Raw genomic sequence first — 26,577 nt, 5'->3', positions numbered from 1 at the left:
AGACAACGTCACGCTACGCAGAGAACTAGACTGGAAAGTTTTTCCTCCTCGATGATTAAGACATTGTAAGTAGTCACGGAGCACGCTGAGGCAGTGATATTTGTTTGTAATGTGACAAGTTTCAAATATCTGGGAGGCTCGTCTGAAAAATAATATCACAGCTTGCGTAACCCGATAAAAGGCTTTGACATGATGTCACTTACCAAGTGGCGAAGTGTAACAGCTTTTGTGTTTTTACATGAGCGAGGCTGATGTAGCACTTAAATGACTCTATGGGACAAAACGCTAAAAGAAAAACGGAACCGTTCTGAGACCCTGTAGAGCTCTATTTCTTCTATGCGTTAAACCAAATGATGCGTGATAATCTTCGGCGCGTATGCATCGACTTCCAAGCTGTTTCCCTGCCTAGTCACAAGGCTTAGTGCCTCGGCGCCACCTTGGCGCCCACTCTCCGGTCTCGGTATAGTCTGGAGATGTCCTCACGCACAGGGCTATCCTCTTTATGACCTGAAAGTATTGGTAAGATTTACTTTCGGCGACGTCTGTCACCGTACATCTGTCGCAGCCGAACAGCTGACGGTGTTTCCGGACTAAACTACTCGACGAACTGTTGTAATTAAGCGGCTTGTAGACGACTTCCGTCCCTTCATCACCGCGTCACGTCCTCAGGCATCCATCAGAATTGCCGATGACGGTCGGGAAGCTGAATGCTGGACAAATGAGCAGTCATTTTCTTCTTGTTTTGGTTGCAAGAAGCCGTTAAATGACGGCTGTATGACCCCCATTCCATGAAAATTTGGAACACAGCGGTGCCCGCAGCACGCTCATCAGACCCCACGACAGCGCCCGCGGCACGCTCACCAGACTTCAGCAGCGCCCACAGCACGCTCACCAGACCAAAAGCAGCTCCCCAGCACGCTCACCAGACCTCACGGCAGCTCCCGCAGCATGCTCACCAGACCTCACCGCAGCACATGCGACACGCTCACCAGACCTCAGCAGCGCCTGCAACATGCTCATCAGAAGTCAACGGCGCCCACAGCACGCTCACCAGACCCCACAGCAGCGCTCGCAGCACGCCCACCAGACCCCACAGCAGCGCTCGCGCGCGCTCACCAGACCTCGGCAGCACTCGCAGCACGCTTACCAGACCACACAGCAGCGCCCACAGCACGCTCGCCAGACCTCACAGCAGCGCTCACAGCACGTCCCACCAGACCCCAAAGCAGCGCTCGCAGCACGCCCACCAGACCTCACCCGCAACAAAGGCTGCAGCCCGTAGCTCAGATTGTCAGGTTGAGGTCGCAGACAGCTTTGTTTCCGGCACCTTCAACATCTGGCTCATACAGCATCTGGAAACTATAACTGTATGCCCTTCACATGCATTTGGGCGGTTTTTGTTTTGCCCCTTCCAGTTTGGTAGCTCTCTGACGCACTCATCGGGATCATGGACTCAAAGTTCACTATCGCAATTTGTTGTATTGCCACGTTTCCAGTGCTGCTTCAGGCGCCGGTCGAAATCGAATGTCAGGAAATCGTCACGCTCAGCGTTGTCCTGACATGAGCCTGACTGTCGATCAGGTGCCGTAAATAATCTGACGTGTTTCTGTTTACACTTATTACCGGGTGGGGTGTTACATGAATTATTCCCTATGGCGCATGCATAATGAAGTATTATCGTGTTATACTATATTATATTATATTGTTGTTATTATATATATGCATATATATATATATATATATATATATATATATATATATATATATATATTATCTGTACTGTGACAACGACGAAACGGAGCAACACCTTACCAGCGTTGCCATGCGTAGCGATAACTAAATGTTTTCCAGAGCTGTGCGTTTTCAATCAACCAGTCGTACTCATGTTCCCTTAGGTCCTCTTCTGTAACACCATGCGCATTACAGTGGCTTGGTGTGGTCTGTTTGAAGTCGCAGTTGCTTTCATGGCCAGAGATACGTTGAAGATAATTCTGGGAATAAGCGTGCATGCGACTGTCGTGTGAAAAAACGTTTTGGGCCCACCCTGGCGCGTATTAGCGGTTCTGGGCTAAACAAAACACATTTGGGCGGTGTTGGGCTTACACTGCCTCATCTGGGCGGATTGTCCAATCAATATATTCCGATGCCGTCTATTTTGTCATCTGCCATGGAAATTGGTACCCAGAGATAATTAATGGCATTTGTAGATATTTAACAGCTCATGTGTCTCATCGAATACACAGAAGACAGGTTTTCTCGCAGGTTGCAGCTAAATCGCTGTCTTCTCACCAGGCGGCAGGGGCGTTGCTGATACATTGGTATTGGAAGAGCCTGTAATAAACTGGACGAAACGAAGTCTTATTTCATCCACAAGCGTACTGTCTCTGATCTTGTCCATAGAATTTCGTGCGACCAAATGTTACCGTGCCATCATGTTCGGAAATACGTTCCTAATCATATCACTCACATTCACACAACCTAACGTGCACATTTCATCAGTGTACTTTGTTTGTCAGCAATGCCCTGTAATTGGCCATATATGCATGCTTATGACGAATGACGAATGAACCATTGGGACATATGTTTCGCCACCGCGTGAGGACAAGGCACTTCGTCTTCCCATAATGTCACCAGGACCGCTGCGGCGAGCTTGTTACACGCCGCGAAGGGCGTCTTTCTCGTCCTGCTCTGCTTTATAGCGTACAATGCATCCAAGCCAAAGATGCTCCGGGGTTGGGAGACCGGTTGGAAGCAACGCAATATGGTGGATGGCTGCGTGGTGATGTAATCATCTTTAGGATTTGTCGCTTACAGAATAGTTGACATCTTATTCATTCTCAAACACCGTGCAACTCCGGTCGAGGTATCGTGATGTACATGTCTTAAAAGCGACGTCTTTCAACAATGGCGACGAGTTGGTCCGCAAGAGGAACCAGCTCAACAATCCTGCATTTAATGTTCTGCGACAGCCAGACTACGTTGTATTTTCTTTTTTGCCACAGACAGACAAGTTCATGCATAATCGGAGCTAGTTTAGCCCGGCTACCATTTAGCCTTTTGCGACAGACGAACTACGCTACGCCTCCACTCTTTCGTCACATCCTACCGGTGGCTCTCGCAACCACCCAAAGTATAAATCAGGTAAATTACAGGTTAGCTCGTGACTAGCGCAAGATGCCAGGCGCTTGGACCATGCATACTGTGCGTCTTTAAGTCATTGCCCCAGATTTGCGAACGCTTGGTAAAATACTGCGGGAAACGTCAGCTTAGCGTAAGCCATTTTTTTTAGTAATGTGCTTTTTGAACCGTACGAATGTGGCCTCTAGTGTTATTTTGGGACGTCAAAGGGCTCCATAAATTTGACTGAGCCATCTAGTTTGACTTCTCAAGGATCTGACATGGGCCTGATCACCTGAAGGAAAGTCAAATGAAGTCTAAAGAGAGACTTCCCACTACACCGGTGTCGCGACTTCGCTACCGAGATAAGCTTCGCTCTTGTCCGAATAAAACCGAGCCGACAATCCACACGAAACGCGTGGGGTTGCATCCGGCGCTCTTGCAACGGGTCGGCTGTCTGACACCAGGCTAACGACCGGGCAGCCGCGGCTCCCCGCCCACGGTACCCAGTGCCGGGCAAGGTCGCGCGCGACCGCGCGGCCCTCGTTGCGCAAGCCGGCCTCCGGCGACGGGGCGGTCTCCCATGGTCCCCGGAGCGGCGGCGCCACGCCCCACCGCCGCCCGGGGTGAGGGACCGGGCGCCGCGGGCTCACAGCTGCCCCCTCCCCTGCGGGCTGGGCAGGACGCGGTGGAGGCCGTGGGTGAGGACATGGGATAAGGTGCTACTGGGCAGACGGCTGCCCCTCCGGACGGTTACCTCACCGGCGGCCGTGACCATCCAGATGCCCACTCGCCGGCTGCTAAATGAGCCGCCGACGCTCGGAGACGATGGCCCCCGGTTGGCCCACATGGTAACACCTTTCCAATCGGTGTTTCAACAAAAGCTTTCCATTCTTGCATGCTTTGCTTTGAAGTCTTGCGGTTTTCAATGACTTTGCAGGCTGCGCGCTTTCATTAATTTTTGGCATCCGTGTAATTGGGAAGTCAACCATCCCCGGGACGGGGATAAATGAGGATAGCACCGCGGTCCACCTATGCCACTGGTGGGTTACAGATGTGAAATACAACTGCATTGCCCTTTTGACTGGTGAGCCTCGACGAGGCCTGAGAGTAAGACATACGAAGTGATAAGCTCTGTCAAAAGTATGACACGCATGATGGCGTGCTCGTCTGTCAGCACACGTGCACCCGCACAGGCAGCCGTCACGTACTGCATCGTTCATTGATGCGGCGCGGGGTCCCTTCTCCTGTGCATAATTTTAGTTGAGACACCGAAGAATAGGCCGACATCGTGTCTTATTTCAGCGTCTGGAAGGGCTTCCAGACGGCTTGCATCACTCACGTTCTGTCTCGTGACTCACAATTTGCGCCACGCTCTTGTCGGCCGGTACCGCCCGGTCGATCACGCGTTCTGACTCAGGCTTGCTGGGTCCCGTAACTGGATGACCCCAGGCTGGCCCACGGCAGGGCACAAGTCACTTCCACACCTCATTCAAGGCGGCCATCGGGGCGACGGAGTCAATCCGTCGCTAATAGCGGTCGCAGTCAGACCCGTTTGCGGACCATTCGAGTCTCGCCGCAAGGACCTCTGACCTCTGACCTCTGTACGATGGGGCCCGACGCAAGTACCGCGCACCCATGTACCGCGTGCGGTAACTTGGTACGCGGTACACGGGATATATCCGGGTGCGGAGTCGGACCGTGTCAATGGCCGAGGCGCCCGCACGAAAACCGGTCTGCGGACGGAAGACGAGAAGAAGAAAACGACCGCCGGCCGACCGGAAGACGTCCGGTGCCGATCCGGTTCTGGCCGGGATCCACCGGCCAGCCCACCGGCCGGGCGGACGAAGGCCAGCCGGTCCGATGGGACTGGTTCTCGGAGAATCTCTCGCTCGGAGGCAGAGCTTTGCCCGGTCCGGTGCTGACCGGTTCAGCATGAGCTCGTTGATGAAACGAGGTTATCTAGGGCGGTTTTACGCAGGCTGTGGCTATGGCTCGTCGGCCCAAACACCCATTTCGTTTGAAAACTCGTTTTACCTTTGAAGAGGAATGGGACAAATCTGCTGTCTTCTGTGTGTGGCACGAACGATGTTTGACGAAGTGTGGACACACGAACTGAAATACGCACATCACAGGCGATCTGCATTCCAGACGAACGACTATCTGCTGAAACGGACAGCAGGGTCAATGCAGGTATTACACAAAGATAAGACACCACAGCTCCAAATCAAAAGCTGCCCCACGGGCAATAGGCTAGTGCGCCTAAGTAATGCATATCTAGTATGACAGCCAAAGATGATCCGATACTATGGCGAATACTCAACCTGGCCTGCCACATTAAAAATGACGCCAGTTGTGTTGACATACCAGCCTTCATGTGTGCATCGACTTTGCTATGTGGAACAACAATAACATCTTTAGGAATATACTTCACCTCATTTAAGTACGATATGGGTGACTGATTTGTCAGCAATGCAAAAGCAAAACAGTTTTTGAAGAGTTCGCGCAGGACCAATCATCTGCCTGGGCGTTCTTGTATGTTTGAAAAATTACGCTTATATAAGAAAATGATCCCAATAGATTCAAGTTTTGTATGACGAGATAGCGTTTCATTTAAAATTGCAATGCAACATACTGCTCACGCATACTTTTACGCACGTTACGCATTCATATCCTAAAACGCGAGTACGTTCATGGACCTGCGGTGTACAAATGGTTGGCCTTGGTTCAGAGCAAGGTCTTTTAGGCTGCCTCAAATGCAGGTATTCATAAGCGTGACACATCTATATCTTAGAGATTCGCACACGTGTGTGCCACGCAATACAAGCGCTCAAAAAGCGGGAGGCATGGACTGGTATAGATGTTACTGTTAAAACAAATGCATGGGTAAAAGGATCCTATCCTGGCTATCCTTTTGGATATTGGTTAGGTAAGCAACACCTTTCACTTAATGGCATGTTAAGGCTGCTCACTTGCTGTGCAGAATTTTCCACGTACGCCCGTATCGCCCACATCCACGCCCACGCGTCAGGCACACTGCGCATGCGCGCGGCACTAGGTTTACGAGCGCGCTGTGTGATGGAGACTGGTAAATGGTGGTCATGGGGCCGTGCAAACGCTGGGGCACTGCCGGCGGGCAAAGCGAAACGAAGATTGACCAAGTTGTATGGGCCACAACCTTCGTGCATCTGTGGGTTGTGCGGCTGCTCGGGTATAAAAGCGGCAGACCCATGGCAGTTGGCATCAGTTGCACAGCTGTCAGCCAGCCAGCCACACATCATGAAGGTGAGAGTTAGACGTGCGGTAGGGCATGATTGACACGGTGTTGGATGTCCAGATGTCTCGAGAAATGTTGCAAGCAGTGAGCAATGGACTGAACCCCGCAAAATTGGCTCCGATGTGACTAGGAATATGGTATAAATACAATTCCATTCGTAGTGATTCAGTTAACATGCATTTCATTCTTGTGGCCGTTGGTGTTATCATTTAACTGATAACGACGTTGCCAGAAAACAAAAATGCGGCTGTTGTCGTACCTAGTTTGTAAGCCAAAAGTTATTACAAGCCTTCATGGACAGTCAAGATCCCATTGCGTTGTGGGCATATGAGTTTGAAAACTGACTGCCGAGAGTAAAATTATGATAGCCTGGCCAATGGCTGTAAGCAATCCGCCAGTTTTATGACTTTTCGCTGAAATGAGAAGCATTGTTGGAACAGACCCAACTTAATGTTTTAGGCAGAAAGATTTATAGACATAGTTTTGCCTTTCCCGCATTAATCATGTAAGTATAACTCGATATGCAAAACAAGTTCTTCACAAACAAGCCATAAACACATCAGTCATACAAGTGTGATGTCTAACCCATATACTTGCGTCCGGCTCTCGAACAACTGTTCATACTGTTGCAGGTCTTCGTTGTCGCCGCCGTCCTGGCTGTTGTCCGCCGCCCGCCCCTGACCCCCGACTCCCCGTCATATCGCCCGGCCCCGTCCTACAAGCCGGCCCCCTACCCCACGCGAGCCCCAGTACAAGGAGGCAGGCTAAGCCGTTCGCTTACGACTACGCCGTCAAACGACCACTACACCGGAGCCACTTCGCCAAGAAGGAGGAGAGCGATGGGCCACAACACCCAGGGCTATTACTCGGTGGCTCTGCCCGACGGCCGTGTCCAGCACGTCAAGTACGTTGCTGACGCTTACGGCGGCTACAACGCTGAGGTGACCTACGAGGGAGAGGCCACCTACCCCGAGTACCACCCCGCCCCTGCCTACAAGGCTGCTGCCCCTGCCTACCGTGCCGCTCCTGCTCACAGGCCTTACAAGGCCGCTGTGTCCTACTAAGAGGGAATTCTAGCCCATATCACATATATGTATATCGGAAGACAGCTGGTGTGATATGTGATACCTGTACCTGATGAACGTGTGAATAAATGACGGAACTGAAGCCAGTCTCGTATCGGTCAAAGCAGGATAACATGGTTTGAGTAAGAACTTTAATCGATTGCATGAAAGGCACCACAGATGCGTAACAGCCACAAGTGCAATGTTTTATGAGCACTATGCTCAATTGTCTTGCATCCATGTGAGAACGGACTGTAAGTTTGCAGGTTTTTAAACTTATTTTGGTGCGCCTCTGTTGCTGACGCGATATTACGCACCTCTTTTGAAAGATTGCAGTGAGGGAAGGAGCCTCACTTAGTGTGTGTTGGAGTTACTAACAAAATTATTGAATTTTGCAAGCAGAAAGTAGCGGCAAAAATCACAGCCTACAGCAGCGAGACAAGATTTTCGCTGTGATGTAGGTATCGCGTGGCATTGCGCATACTGCTAATGTTTAAGGCAGTTTGCTCCAGCATGTGTTCGTACTGGCTTGTAAGGATAACCTGCGACATTTTCGTGATCTTTATCTATGGATTTCTTTAGAAAAAAACTAAAAGTGGCTTCGCTCTGGAAAGATATAACCAAAAATTCTAAAATCAAACCTCAATTGAACAAATTTCGATGTTCTATGAGCCATTCAGCACCGTGCATCCACACTGCGTCAATGTTTCCATTCCCCGTAGAGTCTTTACGACCTTATTTCGTTTTCATATACTTGTAAATCACACCTTTTTCTTTCCCCGCAATTCATTGATCTTCATAAAAAAGTAATAGGGAGGGCCAAAATTCATGTCTGGAAGGGAGAGGGAGAACCGGACATGTTCTGCGCCTCCTCTTTAATACTTATGGTGCTGACTTTAAAGTGCTATTGGTGGCCAGCTTAACATTTGGATGGGGGGTAATTTTCCCGCTCAATGAGCTGCAAATGTTGACGCATGACCATCGTTGTTCGAACGCACACGCCATCTTTTTTCTGTGCTGTAAGCGGAGCCTGTGCTCCACTGCAGGAAAGTGCCGCACGGAGACATTAACGTGTGAAGCCCTGAGCTGCGTTGTTTGCGTCAAGTTACTATGAAGGATTGATGGCGGCGGGGCCCTCCGACGTCAATTAGACACAATCCTTGAGGCGTATTATTTGGTGGCTGTTGGGTGGTCGAGCCCAGAACGCGGGCTTGCATCAAGGCTGTGTGATCCAACTGCGTGCTCATCGCAAATTGTGAGCACTGTCTCTGAATGAAGCCTTTTGTCTAAAGCCACGTCGGTGACTGCAATTTTTCATTAAATTTGAAGTGTTTTTTTTAGTGTGAAACGGTCTTCTACTGCGGTGAGGAATACATATTGATCTCTGACTTGCGCTGGGCCCTTGGCGACATGTTTCATGATTTTAATCTTATTGGCTTGTGTTGCCCTGGGCGATGGTTTCACTACATTTGAACTTATTTGATAAAACCACCACTTCCACCACATGGTCACTCCGCGCCGCTGCTGTTTTTATCGAACAAATGGTCGCGCCTGACACTTGACGGACAGCGTTCATCTAAAAAAAATGCACTGTATAAATCATCAAATAAGAATTAGGGGCTCCCTCGCCCTTCTGAAGTAGACAGGTATTCGTGACAGCGTCTCTGGCGGATTCATTTATCAGGGGAATTAGGGCCACAGTAGTGGCAAATTATCAGCCTAGGTCAATCGGACAGGGAGGGTCAATGTCTATCAAAGGGCAGGATTCTGACTCCGCACTCATGTTCGGGTAGTATATCCTAACTGTATGCTCTCATATTAAACCGTCGACATACCGCTGAGAAAGGAATCATGGCGGCCATCAGTGGAACCCACACGTGAGCTAGCCGGCCGCTGATGGGCCAACCGGCCGCGCCGCAGTGCCATCGGAACGACATCTGAATCAACAGGTACTTCGCTGCAACTTATCTCGGAGGGTCTTCTGTTACAAAGAAGCTAAGCGTAGCACCAGCACCCGTATGTGTTAAACACTATAAATAGTATACCTCTTCGTGGGAGTGCAGCTTTCGCAAACTACGTTGGGGACTTGAACAGGGGAAATTGGCACCCCAAATATGCCTAAAACCCGTTTCTTCGGGAATTTGGATCACTTTATAAACCTGGGACCTGTCCCCTAAATGAGTAGGAAACTAAATTACTTGCTCTTTGCGCTTAAGGATCAAAATCAGGGACACTGTTTTTATGATAATGAACTCGAACTTTTTGGATCGATGGATTTCTGGGAACAGAGCTAATGCCATTCTAGGATTAGAGCTCAAGCCAAGCAGCTGCTAGTTGTTTAAGCCTATACCTCTACCATCCGATCGTGCAGCTTCAGGTCAACAGCAGAATTTGGAGGTGAACGCTTATCCTGCCGCAATGCTCCGCACGGTCCGCCCTGCCCTACGGCGTGACATCTGACCTTTAGCGCGGCCGCTGCCACCGGCCGCAGGCCACACCTATCAAGCCCAAGTAGCGAGCGCCTAAAGTGGCCCAAACCCATCCCTCCACGTGAGGTTGAGTCGAAAGGCAGGAGCTCTGACCAGCTGAGCTATCAGGACGATCATGATTTAAACGATTCCTGTGATGAAGATGAAGCAATACGACATGACATGATGAGCAGATTGGCGCAAAAGCGGAAATCTCAAGTTCAAGCGCCTCTTTTAACGATGTTGAAAATCAAACGGACCCGCGGCACACCTCCCACACTCGGTCCAGCCTGCCGGCTGCAGCAGGCCACGCGTCCACCGCTGCTGCGGTTCGCCTTTATAGCCATCGCCGGCTGCGACGGACATCAGGCACGGCAACGCCTACTCAGTCACTCCCAGCTATCAGTGCCCGCTACTTAGACAAATCGCTTGCTTGAAGGAAAACATGTTAAGAATCTTCTGCTATCTGCTGCCCGTTGCTATTTTCTAAGCTGTTAGGTCCATAACAATATTGAATATCCTAGTTGGGCTACCAGTATATCCTAGTTGGACTAGTTGGACTTGGAGTTTGGGAACAGGGCTGATGCACTCTGTTTGACCCAGCACTGGAATTCTACTCTGATGGTAGACAGGAGAGCCCAGAACACAGTTCTCTGGCTCTTCATATGGAAGAGCACATGGGCAGACAATTTAAGTGCTGTTGGATTTTGAATTTGGAACATACGGACGCTGAGATCTGACTCTGTCATTCTCAGCCGAACATTTAAGCTGTTTCCAAGCCTGGATCCAGTCTTGTGATGCACTGGAGGCGCCGCCGCGCTACAGCGCAGGCGTACCTTCGGATGGCGGATCAATCTCTCGCCTGGATGAACAAAAAGGCTGGAGCGATGCCCCCCCCCCCCCCCCCACCCGGGAGTTGGTCCATCTTTTCGTGTTTGATTGTGCGAAGGAGTTTTTGGTTATGTTGTGTTGTGCCAAACTATCAAACAAACTTCCAAGAAACCAAAGTCTCCCATCAATCTGATTTTATTTAGACTCGTATCAGGTACAGGTTACCAGGACAAATTTCACCTCACTTTGCAAGCGTGGCAAATCATTCCCTCTTAGTACGTCACAGCAGGCTTGTAAGAAGGTGTGTAGGCAGGGGCAGGCTTGTAGGCAGGCTTGAAGGCAGGGGCGGGATGGCTGTAGACCGGCTTGTAGGTAGGCCTATAAGCCGGGGCAGAAGCCTTGTAGGCAGGAGCGGGATTGTACTCGGGGTAGGTGGCCTCTCCCTCGTAGGTCACCTCAGCGTTGTAGCCGCCGTAAGCGTCAGCAACGTACTTGACGTGCTGGACACGGCCGTCGGGCAGAGCCACCGAGTAATATCCCTGGGTGTTGTGGCCATCGCTCTCCTCCTTCTTGGCAAAGTTGGCGCCGGTGTAGTGGTCATTGACGGCGTAGTCATAGGCGAACGGCTCGGCTTCCTCCTTGTACTGGGACTCCGGGTGGTAGGGGGCCGGCTTGTAGGACAGGGCCGAGTGGTACGACGGGGAGTCGGGGGCCTGGGCAGCGGCTGCAACGGCCAGGACGGCGACGACGACGAAGACCTGCAATAGAATGAACGAACTGTTGGGAGAGCCAGACATGGAGGTCAGTGGTGATTGTAATAAAACGTTTTAAGGGGTTGACGATCAACGTCATTTGTAGCACATGCCAGTGACTGCACGCTGCACAAACTTTTGTCGGTCGAGCAATTAAGACACTTGCTCCATTCTGTGCCAGGGCTTGAACACCAGCGGAAACATACACACAAACACACACCTTCATGCTGTGTTCTTGAATGGCTGTTTACTATGGAAGTGGTATCAGTTCTCATGGGGTGCTTTCTTTTATCTGCCAGCCACCCACCGCACAGATACTCACTAAGGTCATGGCCTGGCCCAGTTTGCCAATCTCCGCCTCGTTTTGCCACCGGGACGTCTAGCACACTTGCAGTGCCCGCGATCGGGCACTGGAATCGGTTCGGGAACGGTTCGGTCATATCGGCTCGGAACGCTGTTCACTGGACTGTGTCGCAGGCAGGCGTTGAAAAAGAAATGGAAAAGAGCACGTGGAATCAGAGATAAGACCAGGCCAGCCATCCCATTCTCTTTTTATTTTGTTTCTTCATGTGAGATCAAAACACAGTTCCACCTTTCCCTCCATTGTGTGAAATCACAAATCAGATCAGGGCAACCGTGCCATGCATTTTTCCTTTTTTCTTCAACGCCTGGCTGCGGCACAGTCCAGTGAACGGTGTTCCCAAACCGATGCGAAGTGCATAGCTTACGTGTAAACCGCTGTATCATGACGGCGCGAGCACTGCAAATGTGCTAGACGTCCCGGTGGCAAAACGGGGCGGCGATTGACCAAGCGGCCCGGCCGTGACCTTGCCTATCTGCGCGGTGGGCTGCTGGCCTATAAAAGAGCGCGCCCCATGAGAGCTGGTATCATTTCCATAGCGAACAGCCATTCAAGCACACAGCATGAAGGTGTGTGCGTGTGTGTGTGTGTGTGTGTGTGTGTGTGTGTGTGTGTGTGTGTGTGTGTGTGTGTGTGTGTGTGTGTGTGTGTGTGTGTGTGTGTGTGTGTGTGTGTGTGTGTGTGTGTGTGTGTGTGTGTGTGTGTGTGTGTGTGTGTGTTGTGTGTGTGCGCGCGATAGGTGTTCAGGTGCTGGCACAGAATGGAACAAGTGTCTCGATTGTTCGACCGGGAACAATTCATGTGGCGTTCAATCAATGCCATGTACAAGAAATGACACTAATAGTTAAACCAATTACGACGTGCAATTATAATCGCCATTGACTTTGATATGCAGGTCTCCCAACAACTTGTTCATGCTGTTGCAGGTCTTCGTTGTCGCCGCTGTCCTGGCTGTTGCTGCTGCTGCCCCGGTCCCTGACTCCCCGTCGTACCGCCCGGCTCCGTCCTACAAGCCGGCCCCCTACCACCCGGCCCCGTCCTACAAGCCGGCCCCCTATCACCCGGAGCCCCAGTACAAGGAGGAGGCTAAGCCGTTCGCTTACGACTACGCCGTCAACGACCACTACTCCGGAGCTAACTTCGCCAAGAAGGAGGAGAGCGATGGCCACAACACCCAGGGATATTACTCGGTGGCTCTGCCCGACGGCCGTGTTCAGCACGTCAAGTACGTCGCCGACCAACTACGGCGGCTACAACGCTGAGGTCACCTACGAGGGAGAGGCCACCTACCCCGAGTACCACCCCCGCTCCTGCCTACAAGGCTGCTGCTCCGGCCTACAAGCCCGCCTACAAGCCTGCCTACAAGCCTGCCCCGGCTTACAAGCCCGCCCCGCCTACACACCTTCTTACAAGCCTGCTGTGGCCTACTAAAAAGGAGTAATTTATCATGCTTGCAGCGTGTTATGATATTTATCATCGCAATATGTACCTGATATGCGTCTGAATAAAACCGGATTGGTGGAAGACTTTGTTTGGAAGTACCCTGCGAGTATATGCTATAATACGTAATCAGCAATCATTCTCCAGAAGCGAGCTATTTAGTATGCTTAGCTCGACAAGTAGAAATGCTGCCATTTACTGTCCATTTTGTCTAAAACTGCATTACTGGCATCATGGCGATATTCAGAATGTAAACCGAGCAGGAACTGGATGACCACGCAGAGGTCATCTTTGATTGGATGTCTCCCGTCGAGGGGGGCGATAAAGAGGCCTAAAGTCAAAACATATTTACGAGGCATAAAGTCAGAACACATTTACGAGGCATATAGTCAGAACATCAGAACACAGTAGCATATAGCAAGACGTGTAGAAGGGACAAATGTCCCCCCCCCGCCCTCCCTCCTCTCCTTGTTGCCGGCAGGCAGGGCAGCAAGAGTATGTGCTTTCCCCATCCCCAAAATTTCAGGGGCCTTTTTTCCAAAACTAAAGTCATTGTAACTACCCATAGATCACGAATATTCGGATCAGGGAGGCACCACACTTGTCTTGGAGCGCAAAAACTGGGCTTAGAAGACATTGTTGTACATGAAGAGGCTAGTTTTCTTGATCATGACGCCACCATTATAAATAAGGCGGCCCATGCCCTAGATCAGAAGGCATAATATAGCGATAAGGACGCCTCTTTACTGGCTCGGAAAACCCTGTTGTAGCCCAGGAGACCCAGTCCTGGGTTTGAGCCACGGTCATTATTCAGGATGCCCCATTTCTGGAACAGGACACCCCCTTTGTGCTTCAGATGGCCGCGGTTTCTAATCAGGGTGCCGTGTTTTGCGATAACGAGGTCCCTTGGTTATATTTTGAGGTTTCTTTGAGAATCGTCAGCGCCCTATTATGGACAAGGGATCCCCTCTATTCATCAGGAGAGCCTGTTTATGGGTTACCAACGTCCTTTGATGGGATGATTCGAAGGCCCCACTCTGTTCGTTATTGTTGTCATTGGGGCTTTACGACGCACTCAGCTGCTGAGGCTATATGGCGTCGCTTGCCTCCCCCCTGGCCGGAAGGGCGGGCACCGCGGGGAATCGAACTCCGTACCTCTGATTCTCCAGACGCGCGAGGTTAACGCAGTCGCGTTCGCCACTACGCTACCCGCACACTCCCCCATTTTGTTTTTCACATTTATTTTCTTGGATATGGTGCATGTAACAGTTTAATAACAGACCACATGCCCTCGGTATACCTCTCCCTAAACGCGATACTGCCCTGGAGCCCCCCCCCCCACCCCCTCTGCGAGGATGCCCCTCGAAAATCCAGCCCACCCCTACTCAAAATCCGTGGAGCCACCTCGGGGGGGGGGGGGAGGAACGACAAATTTGGCCAGAACTCCTGCGAAGTTGATTCGGATTCTCGCGAAAAAGCTGAGTTATAATGTGTGAGCCTTTTGGCTCAGCAGCGGAGTATATAAGATAGCCGGCCGCCATGCCTCCCCCTCGGCTACGTGCCTGTGAAGCCACCCACCCAAGCGACCTTGCTGAAACCACGGGAAATAGCGTACAGCAACGCCGCACCACATGACAGATTGAGGACATATTTCCTCAGCATGTTTCGCAAAAAATATTTTGTCCCAGTTTCTACGAGGTAACCGAGATTTTCATTAATTTCTGAGAAGTTATTTTTTGAGGTCCAATGCTACGGAAATCTCATTTCCTTGCCCTGTGTGGGAGATGCATGGTGACCTCTGGCAGTAAAACGGTAGATAACGACAGTTCTCAACAACATCGTTGATTCCGGATGGGCCGCGTGATATCTTGCGACCTTGTTGTGAATTCACATATTTACAAATTTGGCCCATCTAGCTTATTAGGTCATCCGTGGCTCTCGATCCCACACTCTACAAGCATTTTATTTGCCTTCATTCTACTAAGGGAGCCTTAAAGGTCCCTTTTATCAGCTCTTGAACTGTGCAACCTAGAGCCACCATTGGAAACTCTTGTCAGCGGTACCGGAGGGAGGTGACTGATCAATGACGACTGTGACCTGTGCAGGTAAAGTGAGGCCATAGAGGTCGGGCGTTGACTATCTTTCAGGGCGGTGCATGCGATGGGCAATAGTGAACAGAGACGAGTGTGCTCTGTTGTACGGCATGCCAACCCAGGGAAGCTGAAGCTGTTGCTGCATGGACTTGTCCGGCTGCATAAAAAACTACACAAATTACTGCAATGGAGAAAACGCCAGAAATACTTTTAACAACTGCAGATGCGTGCCCATTGGGCTCAAACTGGATTAGCGTCGAAAAATCATACCTGGTGACAAAATCAGGATTTGGTAAAGGTTGCCCTCAGTTCACCAGATTTATCAATCAGTTCACCATAGTAATTCATTTTAGAGTGACAGAGCTGAGGAAAATCGGTCCAAGAACCTCGTGCATTATCTTTGATTGTCATTGATACCTGAATGTAACCTCGATGACCCGACCCGACCTGACCCGACATGACCTCGAAATAACGGCATAGACCAACCGTCGCGAGGCGTCATGTCAATCAAATGTCATGGTCAGAAATCCCAGGCTGTCACAATGTGTGTTGACATGATAAAGCTAAGTTTGCTAAAATTTCAGCTCTGTGCTGAAAACTGCTCGAAGGTTACTCCAGACAAATATCTCACGGGCTTCTAAGGTCCCTCGTATGGTGTGGGCTGTGTCTCAAATGGACCATCGCTGGACTCCTGAAATACCTGTCCAACTGCTGGATGGGAGAGGGATGAGCTGATGCACAGAGGTGCAGCCAGTGACCATTATCTTTTTTTTCCTCCTGAAACTGATATTGGCAAAGTTTGTCACTTTATGGACCAAAAATATAATGTAATTAACACCACACTCTTGCCTCACTATCTCCCGGTCACCCTGAACGGTCACGGTCGAGTGAGTTGCTACTCTCGGCGTAGTAATTAAAGCAGCGCCGTGCAAGACATGATTAGCATACTGAAACCGCTGATTGGCATCAAGGACTGCAGGGAATTGGCATGGTAACACGAAGCGAGCGAGGAAACACAGCAAATTAAGAATTCGAGTTCATGGATGATGTGAGGCAGATACAATGAAAAAAGATATTTAAATGTTTTACATTCACTTTGACTTCATGCCTGGAAGTCAAACGCTGAAAAACATTTCCCGAACGTGGTGTGCACCGTCCCAGTCGTCTTATGTGCACACAACTTTTTATCGCGGTTCGAGGTTCGTTGCTGTGAATGCACAGAAGCGTACATTCATAAGCATTTCATAAATTCCTAGCAGTTAAAACCACAGCGCTTCGATTTCTCAGGGAAGGCAGTGAAAAGATCACCCACCCCACACACCGGCATGACCGGTCGGCTCGGGCAGAAACAGTCCCGAAAGAGGTTGCATGCAGACTGGTCAGCTGTCTGTCATGGTAAGGCTCTCCGTGTTCTACACTTATGGTAGCGGTACCCAGCAACCCGCAGGTCGGTGTGTGCAGGTATGAGGACAGCTTTCGCGCCCCGCATGATAAGTGACCCACAAGCCGATACGGACATGGCTAAGTTTTGCACACAGCGATGAACAGTTTTTTTAATGTGACGTCTTTGTCAAAAGCGCGTTTAGTTCATCTTTAAAAGCTTTCATCCATCCGCGCAGGTGTAGTACAGAACACTGCATTTTACGACCGTTCTCGCTATTCAGATACCCCTTTACGACATACACGAAATTTTCGTGATCGCCTACTCGCTATCGCGTAGGCCTGCTATGCTGCATCCGAGCAAGGTCGACCCAAACAAGACCATGCTCATCCAATTTAGGGCCCAGCGTGAGTGCATTGTGGCTGGCTTCGTCGTAAATTCTGTGTGCATGCCGACCAAGCAGCCTAAGAAGGTCAAGGCGCTTGGTCTCGGGCATGACTCCGGTGCGACCGGACAATGGGACGACGGGGCGGCACCTTCGGGCATGCCGGCTCGCCCCGGGAATGTTGTCACGTGCTTTCCCAGCGCGGTCAAGCAGGTTGTCAAAGAGCCGGTGAATTCCCACACGTAGTCCAATCAATCTTTGGCCGCAGAGCTGTTCGGCTGGTTCAGGGCATCGCGGGGCTCGGTGGTTTCTAAGATGCAATGTTACTAAAACCGATCTGTTCGCACTAGCGATAGCTGGAGGAAACACACGGAGTTCGCGAAGAACCTTGGAGGAATTGACCCTAGCGGTGAACATCTTGTACTTAAACACGTTTAGACTTGCAGCATCTCCTGATAAGATGACTTATTCATCCCGATGTCGTACAAGAGACCACAGCCTCCTGGTGTTTCCTGTTTTAATGTTGATGCTTCAGTGTGATGCCGGGCTCATAAGCACAATAGCCAATTTTAAATGCATGGCGATGCGCATACTTAGTAATAGCTTAAGCTAAGGTTCAGGCACGACGGTCCTTTAAGCCAAAACAAATGTAAAATTGGCATTAGCTCCGTGGCTCCACGACTTCCATGCTGCAATGCATTGTCATCGAAAACACTTTCAGTATCAGCAAAGCAGTTCCACGGTGTTCGAAGGCAGGTGAAATATCAAACGGTTTTGTGCATTGAATTAAGCTAAGTCGAGTTTGTTTCGTAGATTGATCATCAATAACTACTGACTAGTTTTGATAAGTTACAATCACCGAAAGCAGAATCCCTACGCTTATGTAAACTCGTTAAACACAAATGGAAGCCAAATGCAAGAAGGAAGGGAGTGTGGAAGTGCAAATGCAGAAAGTGCCTGGACTTATTACGGAGTTTTCACGGAGTGTGCACTGCTGACATCGCGACCTATTCAATCATACCAGGCTTTCGTTTTCTTCTGGCTTCTGCACGTGTTACAACGACGTCCAAAATGTACCTACGTCCGAAGTGAACAGGAGTTATGGCTGCTAGACAGGCACAGCGCGACCCGAATTTATATCACATTTTAATGGCTTGGGCTTGAGCTCAGTTGGTCTCGGGAAGGAGTCAGGAAACCGATGAGGATGAGCGGTTAGCACCAGAACTACGAGACTCATGTCCAGCATGGCACTGACAGATAGGACATGCCGTAACTTCGCATGCCCAGAGGCCATGCGTGCGTGTGTAATCCACCACGACACAACAGCACATGCCCTGCTATCAGTCTCCATAGACGAGGCCTCGATAGCGTGGTCGAACTGGGGCACGATAAGCCCGTGGGCGCGTCTGATGCCGGGCCGAGATGGAGCGGGCGGCGCGACCGGGAGGGGGTCCCGCGTGCAGCCCGGGGGCCGCGCCCACACCCGCCGCCCTGCCCCGGCCCCCGGCGGCCGCCCCGGGCGGCGCTGCCCCGGCGGAGGCCGGCGGGCCGTGACCTCCCGCGCTCCGGCTATAAAAACTGACGTCCGCCAGCGAGCGGCACCAGTTGCCCTCTAGCACGGATCCAACCAACATGAAGGTATGGAGCGCCCACAGGCGGCAGCTGCCGCCGGCGCTGAAGCGAGACGGCGGCGGCGGCGCGGCGGCGGCGGCGGCGGCGGCGGCGGCGGCGGCGGCGCTCGTAGCCAGGTCGCCGCGAGTCGGCAGCGCGGAGCGTGCGGTGCCAGCGTGGTGTGCGTGTGACGGGTCTCGTATGCTTCTGGTGCTGAAGTCTGCTGCTCGCAGTTCCAACGCTGTCGCCCCGGGCAGAGTGCTTTCGTTCATCATACGTGGCGTCAAAAGTGCAGTGAAGGTGCCTCCTGGCCGGTGTGATAGTGTGTGACGCCGTGCAGGGGCATCAGGACAGAGCTTTGAGACATCTCTCACGCATTATGTCGCCTTGTTTCAGGTCTTCATCGTCGCCGCCGTGCTGGCTGTTGCCGCCGCCGCCCCGGCCCGGAGACGCCGGTGTACAAGCCCGCTCCGGCTCCCTACCACCCGGCCCCGGCGCCGTACAAGCCGGCCCCCTACCACCCGGCCCCGTCTTACAAGCCGGCCCCCTACCACCCGGAGCCCCAGTACAAGGAGGAGCCCAAGCCGTTCGCCTACGACTACGCTGTCAACGACCACTACACCGGCACCAACTTCGCCAAGAAGGAGGAGAGCGATGGCCACAACACCCAGGGATATTACTCGGTGGCTCTGCCCGACGGCCGCATCCAGCACGTCAAGTACGTCGCCGACCACTACGGTGGCTTCAACGCCGAGGTGACCTACGAGGGTGAGGCCCAGTACCCCGAGTACCACCCCGCCCCTGCCTACAAGCCCGCCCCCTACAAGCCTGCCCCTTACAAGCCTGCCCCTTACAAGCCCGCACCGGCTTACGCTCCCGCCTACAAGCCCAAGTACTAAGCAGTCCCATGTCTGAGAAGAATGTTAGTGTTGTGATATTTATCGTGAACGTCTGTACCTGTTGTACGTTGTAATAAAAGCCAGCGTGCTCACTTGACAGCCGGTTATCTGAGGTTGACTGGCGATGGAGCCCGCCCGTTGATCATGATAACGTTGAACCTTTCCGTACAGGCATGCAGAACGCACAGGTGCCGCGTGCATTTCACTTCCTAGAGCAGTCACCTGGCGGGCTAAGTGGTGTCATGGTCTCGATATCCTATGCAGCATTCTAACAAGTGATAGGCTGTGATTGCAGAGCCCGAGAGAGGGCTCCCGTACAGGGTAAGTCTCAGTAGCGGAAGACTCCCCAAAACATGTAGTCCTGTCCCCCACTCTGCAGTCTCGTTAGTCCCTTGGCCCTGCTGCGGCGGGCAGTGCCGGCCAAAAGAGCCTTAATGCAAACAAAATCAAGAGCTCTTCATCAGTGAAAAAAGGTGAAATAGCACTAGTCGGCAAAAGCTGAGATATCTGTCAACAAAAATTATCCGAGTCAAATGCAACCCTAGGCGTCTGCTCTCGTCGACCGAGAGCATTAAGCATCTAACCCCGGAGCTTTACCTGGAATATCTTTTGACTGACGCAAGGTATGATATTGAAATCGTCAGAATTCAAGTTTTCAACATCCTCACTTCATTGAAAAAATCGCGAAGGCAGCGCCTTTCTAGGGCGATTTAATGACGACCACTTGTGAGATTATCGACTGCATTTCGCATTCAGGTGTGAAATAATTTGAGTGTATTGAAAATATTCGTCATGAACTGCTGACATGCATCAATTTGCATCATCATGCTACAGTGCACGATGCAGCTCTTTTCATTTCAATTAGGTCGGGTTGTCCAAGGTGTAAGTGAGTCGAATGCGACGGGGTACTTGTGGTATTGCGGTTACGCTGCAGTCTCGGAAACCACGGGCAAGTGGTTCGACTCCCGTGGTTCTCACCCTTCCTGCTGGGGCGAGAGCCTGGCGACGCCATATAGCCCCAGTAGCTGAGTGGGTCGTAAAGCCCCAGTGACAAGAACAAGTCAAATGCGACGGATGAGAAAATATTTTCCTGAATAGTTGCCATTCCACGGCCAAACGGCTCACAGTCTCATTTGTTCCATTGTGGCACCACGCTTAGTCCGTGAAGTGTCGATGGTCGGACTTTTTGACACGAGACATGACCCGTTTGACCCAACGTGACAAGTCGAATGTCACTGCCACCGATGGTTTAGTATGGAGCATGAGCTCAGCGTGCCAAGAACAGCCGAACACTCGGTGGTGCACTCTAGGAATTTCCCAGAGTCCGCCATCTCCACTAGACGCGCGTGATCGAGCCGGAGGTGGCTGCTGCGGCGTCCGGGCTGACAGGCTGCGGCTCACTGATCCAGATGTAGGCTGATGACATGGGCGGTTTGCGCGAATGTCGAGACCTGGTCGAGATGCGCCTGCACAGCTCTCACTCGCTGATAACGCGTCCATGGACAAGCACGCATGACATTGCCACCGGTGTTGCTTGGCGGTGGCACCCCACAGTCAGAGAAAACAGCGCCAGCGTCGAGTTCAGGCGGAGAGCAAACTGATGGAAGGTGCCCACCTCCGCAGCGTTTCCAATCCCGACTTACCGCAGCACGCGCGGCAGGACTGGCAGCGGAATCAGTCGCACCTTACCTCTGACGCAGCACAGCCTCACGTCCACGCCCTCGCATCGCAGCGACGCCACAGAACGCACACAGTCGGCCCATGATACCAATGTCGTCATCATTCACCGCCTGTACCGCTTCCGGTCAGCCAGCACCGCTTCCGGTCGACGATTCTCGAGCGAAGGCGTCTGTCCACTAGCGACGAATCATCGCTACAGCTGGCTCCGAACATTCGCCTCCCCTCGGGGCTGCTGCTCCCGCTCCTGCGCGGCTCGCCGGGGGCGCAGCCGCTTGGAGTTAGCACACATCTTTGCAGGCCGCTCCCCCTCGCTGCGCGAACCTCTGAAGCTGTCACCGCTCCGTATCTTGCATCTGCCCCCCCCCCCTCCCCACCTCTCCCTGGCGTGGTAGCCCGGTAGCTCTCGCCGTTTCGCGCTCACGTCGGGCGCAACACAGGCCCATGTTTCTCTCCACCTCCACCGGGCGGTGTTCCTCGGCTAGGCGAAGCACAACGGCGACGCTGAGCGTCCGTCTGCCGTCTGCCGTCTGCCGTCATTTAACAGTGATACTAACTCTTTAACAGAGGTACTAACTCTTCACAAGAATTAAACACTCGCACCAGAAACGCTGGCATTGCATAGCGTCAAGCACTTCTTCTTCATCCATAAGGAAATGGGGTTAATGACTCGCAGGAGAGTGTGCAGGATCTCATAACGGGGATGCACGGTAAAGAAAATTCACTGAAAGCTGAGTTAGGCGTACAACGAGCACAAAAGATTTTACACATTTTGTATAACAGTATGGCATGCCCTCGACATGATTTGTGCATGTCTACACGGAATGTTTAGCTCCCAACATTAAGTCACGTCCATTACAACGGTTACCATAAACTTGGCACGGCGGGGAAGGGGGACGTGGTTCGCCCCCCCCCCCCCCAATATGGTATGTTCATTGTCGGGGGTATGTATGGGTATGTCGGTATATGGTATGTCGGGGGTATGGGTTGGGGGTATGTTCATTGTCGTGTTACTGAGAGTTTTTACGCTCAGTTTATATTCGGATTTGTTCCATTGCTAAGTGCTGTGAGTGACATATTTCGGTTCACAAGAGAAACGCTTTGCAGTGGCTGACATTTAAGAAAGGGAAACATACTGAAAAGTTGATGAAAATTCCAGGTCGCTGCAAATTCCCAAAGTCCATCCGGTCTACAAGTTCACGTACTACTGCCACGAGGATGATCACAATTTTGTCTCATGTCTCTTACGGGCGACCTGAAAGGCCACATGTGCTCCATGCTGTGCGAAGGTCTTGCACTCGGACAGGTTCAATGTGGTGAAAATTGCAATTGCTGCTCTTGCCGTTACCAGGTGGCTGCCTGGAAAAAGCGGACGAATGGAACGCTCATACGGAAGTTTTGATACCAAACTTGCTGTTGCTCGTGCGTGCTGTGTTTTCATGTTATGTTGGAATGGACTGACAAGCGAGGCATTCAAATGCATTGTTATGAGCATGTTTTGTTTTTCCTGGATGTGATCAGAATAGATTTGTAAACAAGGTTTGATGGTGAGCGCGTTGGACATAAAAGCCTTGTACATGGATCGAAGTGGATCCTGAAAATTAAACACATGACAACGAGTTTTAAAATATTTTTAAAGATGGGCCAATGGGGCAAATACCGCCCCCTAGGTAAACACATCTTGACTTCAGACACTATTTGTCACATTTCGGGAGCTGAAACCAATTGCAAATCTGAAAACCCACCCCAACCCCGCTTTGCGTAAATCGGGGTGCATGTATAGAGAGAGAGAACAAGATAGATGTCGAGGAGTATCATGCAACCAGCAGCGGCGACTTTACCTTCGGAACTGTTCTGATTTCAAGCTTTTGCAGGGAAGATCCGATGCGCCGCCGGATATCCCAAGTCCAGACATTGGGCGGGGCATCGGATCACCTCCCCCCCATCCCCCTACCTGGGCCGTAGGGTCCAGATTCCGGACCTCATGTCACAGCTTCGGTTTGGTTCCGTCATCCGGTTAACATGTGGCGTTAGATCGCTTTGTTAGTGGTCAGCTGACAATGATCTGTAATAATGAATGATGACCTCATCGTCCATTCCCCAACAGAAAACATTCCTCGTCCGCCAGTTCGAGAAGATCAGGGAAGTTTGGTCACCAGAAAGTAATGCCGGCAAATAACATTGAATTTTGACTGAAAAAGCTCTGTTGGATGCACTGCGCGACTTCTGCTTCCCTCCCCTACACACCCCTGGTCAACAGCGCCATATGGCAAAATGGCGATGCTAAAAACCGTGGACACATTTCAAGGAAATCCCCCTACTTTTCACGAGTACGCTCGGTGGGACTGCCAGTACCGCTTTTTGAGGTTGTTTCTACTGACGTAAGCCATAGCTCACATCTAGCCCTGAAGACAAAACGAGGTCCAACTCCACATTTCAACCCGCTGGGCTAGTTTGAAGTCTCAGGTTCCTTTGCAAGCAGCCATTCATCTGATGAGACCCTACGCCTACCCAAGGACACTCCGCTTGGCTCAGCATGCTTGGTTTTGAGATGAGTTTCAACCGCACAGAACACCTCAGCCGATCATTGCATTGATTCTGATTCGCCGTTGGGGCCACTGCTACTCCTTTGGAATAGTATGTTTGTGTTTCCCGAGAGTGAAGGAGAGTACGAACTGAGACAATAATGTGACCGGTTCCTGATGGTGGTAATTTACGCTCGTAATCGCTCATCTTGCAAAAATGCGTGTAGGTTTCCGGCGATGTATCATGCAAGTTGATTAAACCATGTTTGAGCTTTTATTACACACAACAGACACGGACAAATACAATAAATATCACGCAGCCTAACTCAGGAAACATTTAATACTTCGGGGCGGGCTTGTAGGGGGCCGGGGCCGGCTTGTAGGCAGGGGCGGAGTGGTACTCGGGGTACTGGGCCTCTCCCTCGTAGGTCACCTCAGCGTTGAATCCGTCGTAGTGGTCAGCGACGTAGTTCACGGTCTGGACACGGCCGTCGGGCAGAGCCACGGTGTAGGAGCCCTGGGTGTTGTGGCCATCGCTCTTCTCGTTCTTGGCGAAGTTGGTGCCGGTGTAGTGGTCGTTGACGGCGTAGTCGTAGGCGTACGGCTTGGGCTCCTCCTTGTATTTGGGCTCCGGGTGGTAGGGGGCCGGCTTGTAGGGGGCCGGGGCGGGGCGGTATGAGGGTGATTCCGGGGCGGGGGCGGCGGCAGCGACGGCCAGGACGGCGGCAACAACGAAGACCTGTGAAATCAAAACAGCGGGCTGTGGTCAGAAAACCAAGTAATATACATACAATATTTATACCAGCCACCGATTTTTCTGGGCTGCCCTCTGAGTTCCTTTAACATCGCATCGCAAAATAGATACACGTGGTGTCGTGCGTTCGTTATTTCAAAGATACCGATTAACGCAAAATATCAATGCGTGTATTCGTGGGCATTTTAAATGCTTGATAGGGGTGCAAAGGTGGAAGGATACAAGGTGAGGGAGAAAGACAGAAAGAGGATGGGAAATGTGGCATTGATTTAGGTGATTATGGTAGCCAGGGAGAGGAAAATTACAGACAGTGAAGAGCCGGGGATTCACCATGAAGGGACCGCGACAACAAAGAACCGTTATCGACGGAGAGCCAAAGAAGGAGAGAGAGCTTGAGGCAGACAGAGAGAAAGAGAGAGAGAGAGAGAGGGGGGGGGGAGAGAGAGAGGGAGAGAGAGGGACACAGACGACAGCACAAGATCGATTCGCGGCGATCGGGGACTCCTCTCGACTCACCTTCATGTCTGGAGCTGGTGCGTTTGGTAGCGCAACTGATGTCTGGCCGAAGCGAGCGGCCGCCTTTTATACGTGGGACCAGCTGTCGCCACGCCGCGGTCACGACGGCCCTGAGGCGCTTGGGTCACGGACCGCCAGCCGTGCCTCGGGCGCCTGCGCTCTGGCGGCCTCCCAATCACGGGCCAGGCGGCGACCGCTGCGCGCCGCGGGAGGCGCGACCTGTGTCGCCCCCGCTGACCCGGGGTCCCTTACAGAGGTCTTGATCGCAGTCCTCCGGGTTTAGCGCAATCGGACGGGCGCTTGGTTAAGCAGCCTTGAGCGCATCTGTTCGACGAGACCGGGCCAGATGTCGAATGCGTGAGACGCATTCGGCGTGTCGGCTCGTTTCCTAACCCTTCATGTATCGCAGCCAAGTTTCGAACCCTCTGAGACCAGATCCCGTACCGGAGCAAGTGCTGCATAGAGAATCGATTGCGGAGAAACTGTGCTGCCGAAAGTCACGTCATTTTTGCACTCGGCAATATCACATCACCAAGTAATCTGAGGTCAATTTGTAATTGGCCGAAAACGGGGAAGCTGAAAAAATGTATGTATGCATGTAGCAAAGGAGAGAAGTGGAAGCACACACACTTACATCCATTCACCAGAATATCATAGATGCACGCAATATGTCACGCACACAGGTATTCCTAACTGAGCACAGCCGTAAACTGCTCAATCTAATACCCTTCTCACTTACATATCACATGCAAGAATGTGACCTAAGCACATGCAAGAATGCGACTTTGAACGTCAGCTGGTGATGATCGCCTCGATAACAGGCCCGTGAACATGTGCACCTTATTTACGTCATCAAAAACGCAATGCTGCATAATGAACACTCCACCGCTGCTTCGCTGTCATGATTGCAACTGGTCTCATAACATGTTTCAGATGACTTGCAGCGTACCAGGCAATTTGGGAGGCGTTCGCTGTTTAAGCCCATCTGGCTGGCTTCAGTGAGTGGACCGAGAGCAAAAGTAATAGCGAAGGGACGCTGACTAAAAGTGAGATGACCCAACCGCTGCCGGCTGGCTTGGCACGCGGCCAGCGCGGCTGGACGTGAGCTTTCCATTCGAGTGCGTTGATCACATTCAGCCTAAACTTTGCGCGTGAACGTTACTACTGAATTCTTAGAACGTAGTTCGCTGGCTTAGGAACCATGCAGGCCGGCTGCCAACAGTCACGAGGGGTGAATGACACGTGCAAGCAGTTGGAGAGCAGACGTAATGTAGAGTCCGGCTGGATGATTAAGGGACACGGCTGGGCCTGACGCAGCAGGTGCCAATCGTCTGCATTTATGTTTTAGCCAACTTTGAAAGGTCTTTCACAACTTGTCTTGGAATGTGTGAGTGCCTTGGGAATCTGTGTTTGAGCGTTTGTGTTT

The 26,577-nt window shown here is 51.6% G+C and overlaps 3 protein-coding genes across 3 annotated transcripts in view; 1 reads left to right on the top strand and 2 right to left on the bottom strand.

The window, feature by feature from the left end:
* Positions 1-11,949, bottom strand: part of LOC119090239 (adhesive plaque matrix protein-like) — a 33,882-nt gene extending 21,933 nt beyond the window's left edge. Inside the window, exons 1-2 of the mRNA XM_037213025.1 lie at positions 11,881-11,949; positions 11,363-11,515 (exon numbers count right to left, since the gene is read on the bottom strand). Coding sequence (XP_037068920.1) covers positions 11,363-11,515; positions 11,881-11,949 — 222 coding nt within the window. The remainder of the gene's footprint in view (positions 1-11,362; positions 11,516-11,880) is intronic.
* A 6,852-nt stretch (positions 11,950-18,801) lies between these two features.
* Positions 18,802-19,778, top strand: LOC119090238 (cuticle protein 7). Its single transcript, XM_037213024.1, has 2 exons — positions 18,802-18,807; positions 19,230-19,778. Exons 1-2 carry the CDS (start codon positions 18,802-18,804, stop codon positions 19,677-19,679), a joined length of 456 nt encoding a protein of 151 aa, XP_037068919.1. The 3' UTR covers positions 19,680-19,778.
* A 4,358-nt stretch (positions 19,779-24,136) lies between these two features.
* On the bottom strand, positions 24,137-25,157 carry LOC119090237 (cuticle protein 7). Its single transcript, XM_037213022.1, has 2 exons — positions 25,152-25,157; positions 24,137-24,620 (listed from the first exon to the last, which is right to left on the bottom strand). Exons 1-2 carry the CDS (start codon positions 25,155-25,157, stop codon positions 24,219-24,221), a joined length of 408 nt encoding a protein of 135 aa, XP_037068917.1. The 3' UTR covers positions 24,137-24,218.
* Between the last annotated feature and the right edge of the window lie 1,420 nt (positions 25,158-26,577).

Source organism: Pollicipes pollicipes, unplaced genomic scaffold, assembly GCF_011947565.3.
Source record: "Pollicipes pollicipes isolate AB1234 unplaced genomic scaffold, Ppol_2.1 Scaffold_3087;HRSCAF=3621_pilon_pilon_pilon, whole genome shotgun sequence".
Classification (NCBI taxonomy): domain Eukaryota; kingdom Metazoa; phylum Arthropoda; class Thecostraca; order Pollicipedomorpha; family Pollicipedidae; genus Pollicipes; species Pollicipes pollicipes.
The sequence above is the reverse complement of the archived record's forward strand: the minus strand, read 5'-3'. Positions and strand labels throughout refer to the sequence as shown.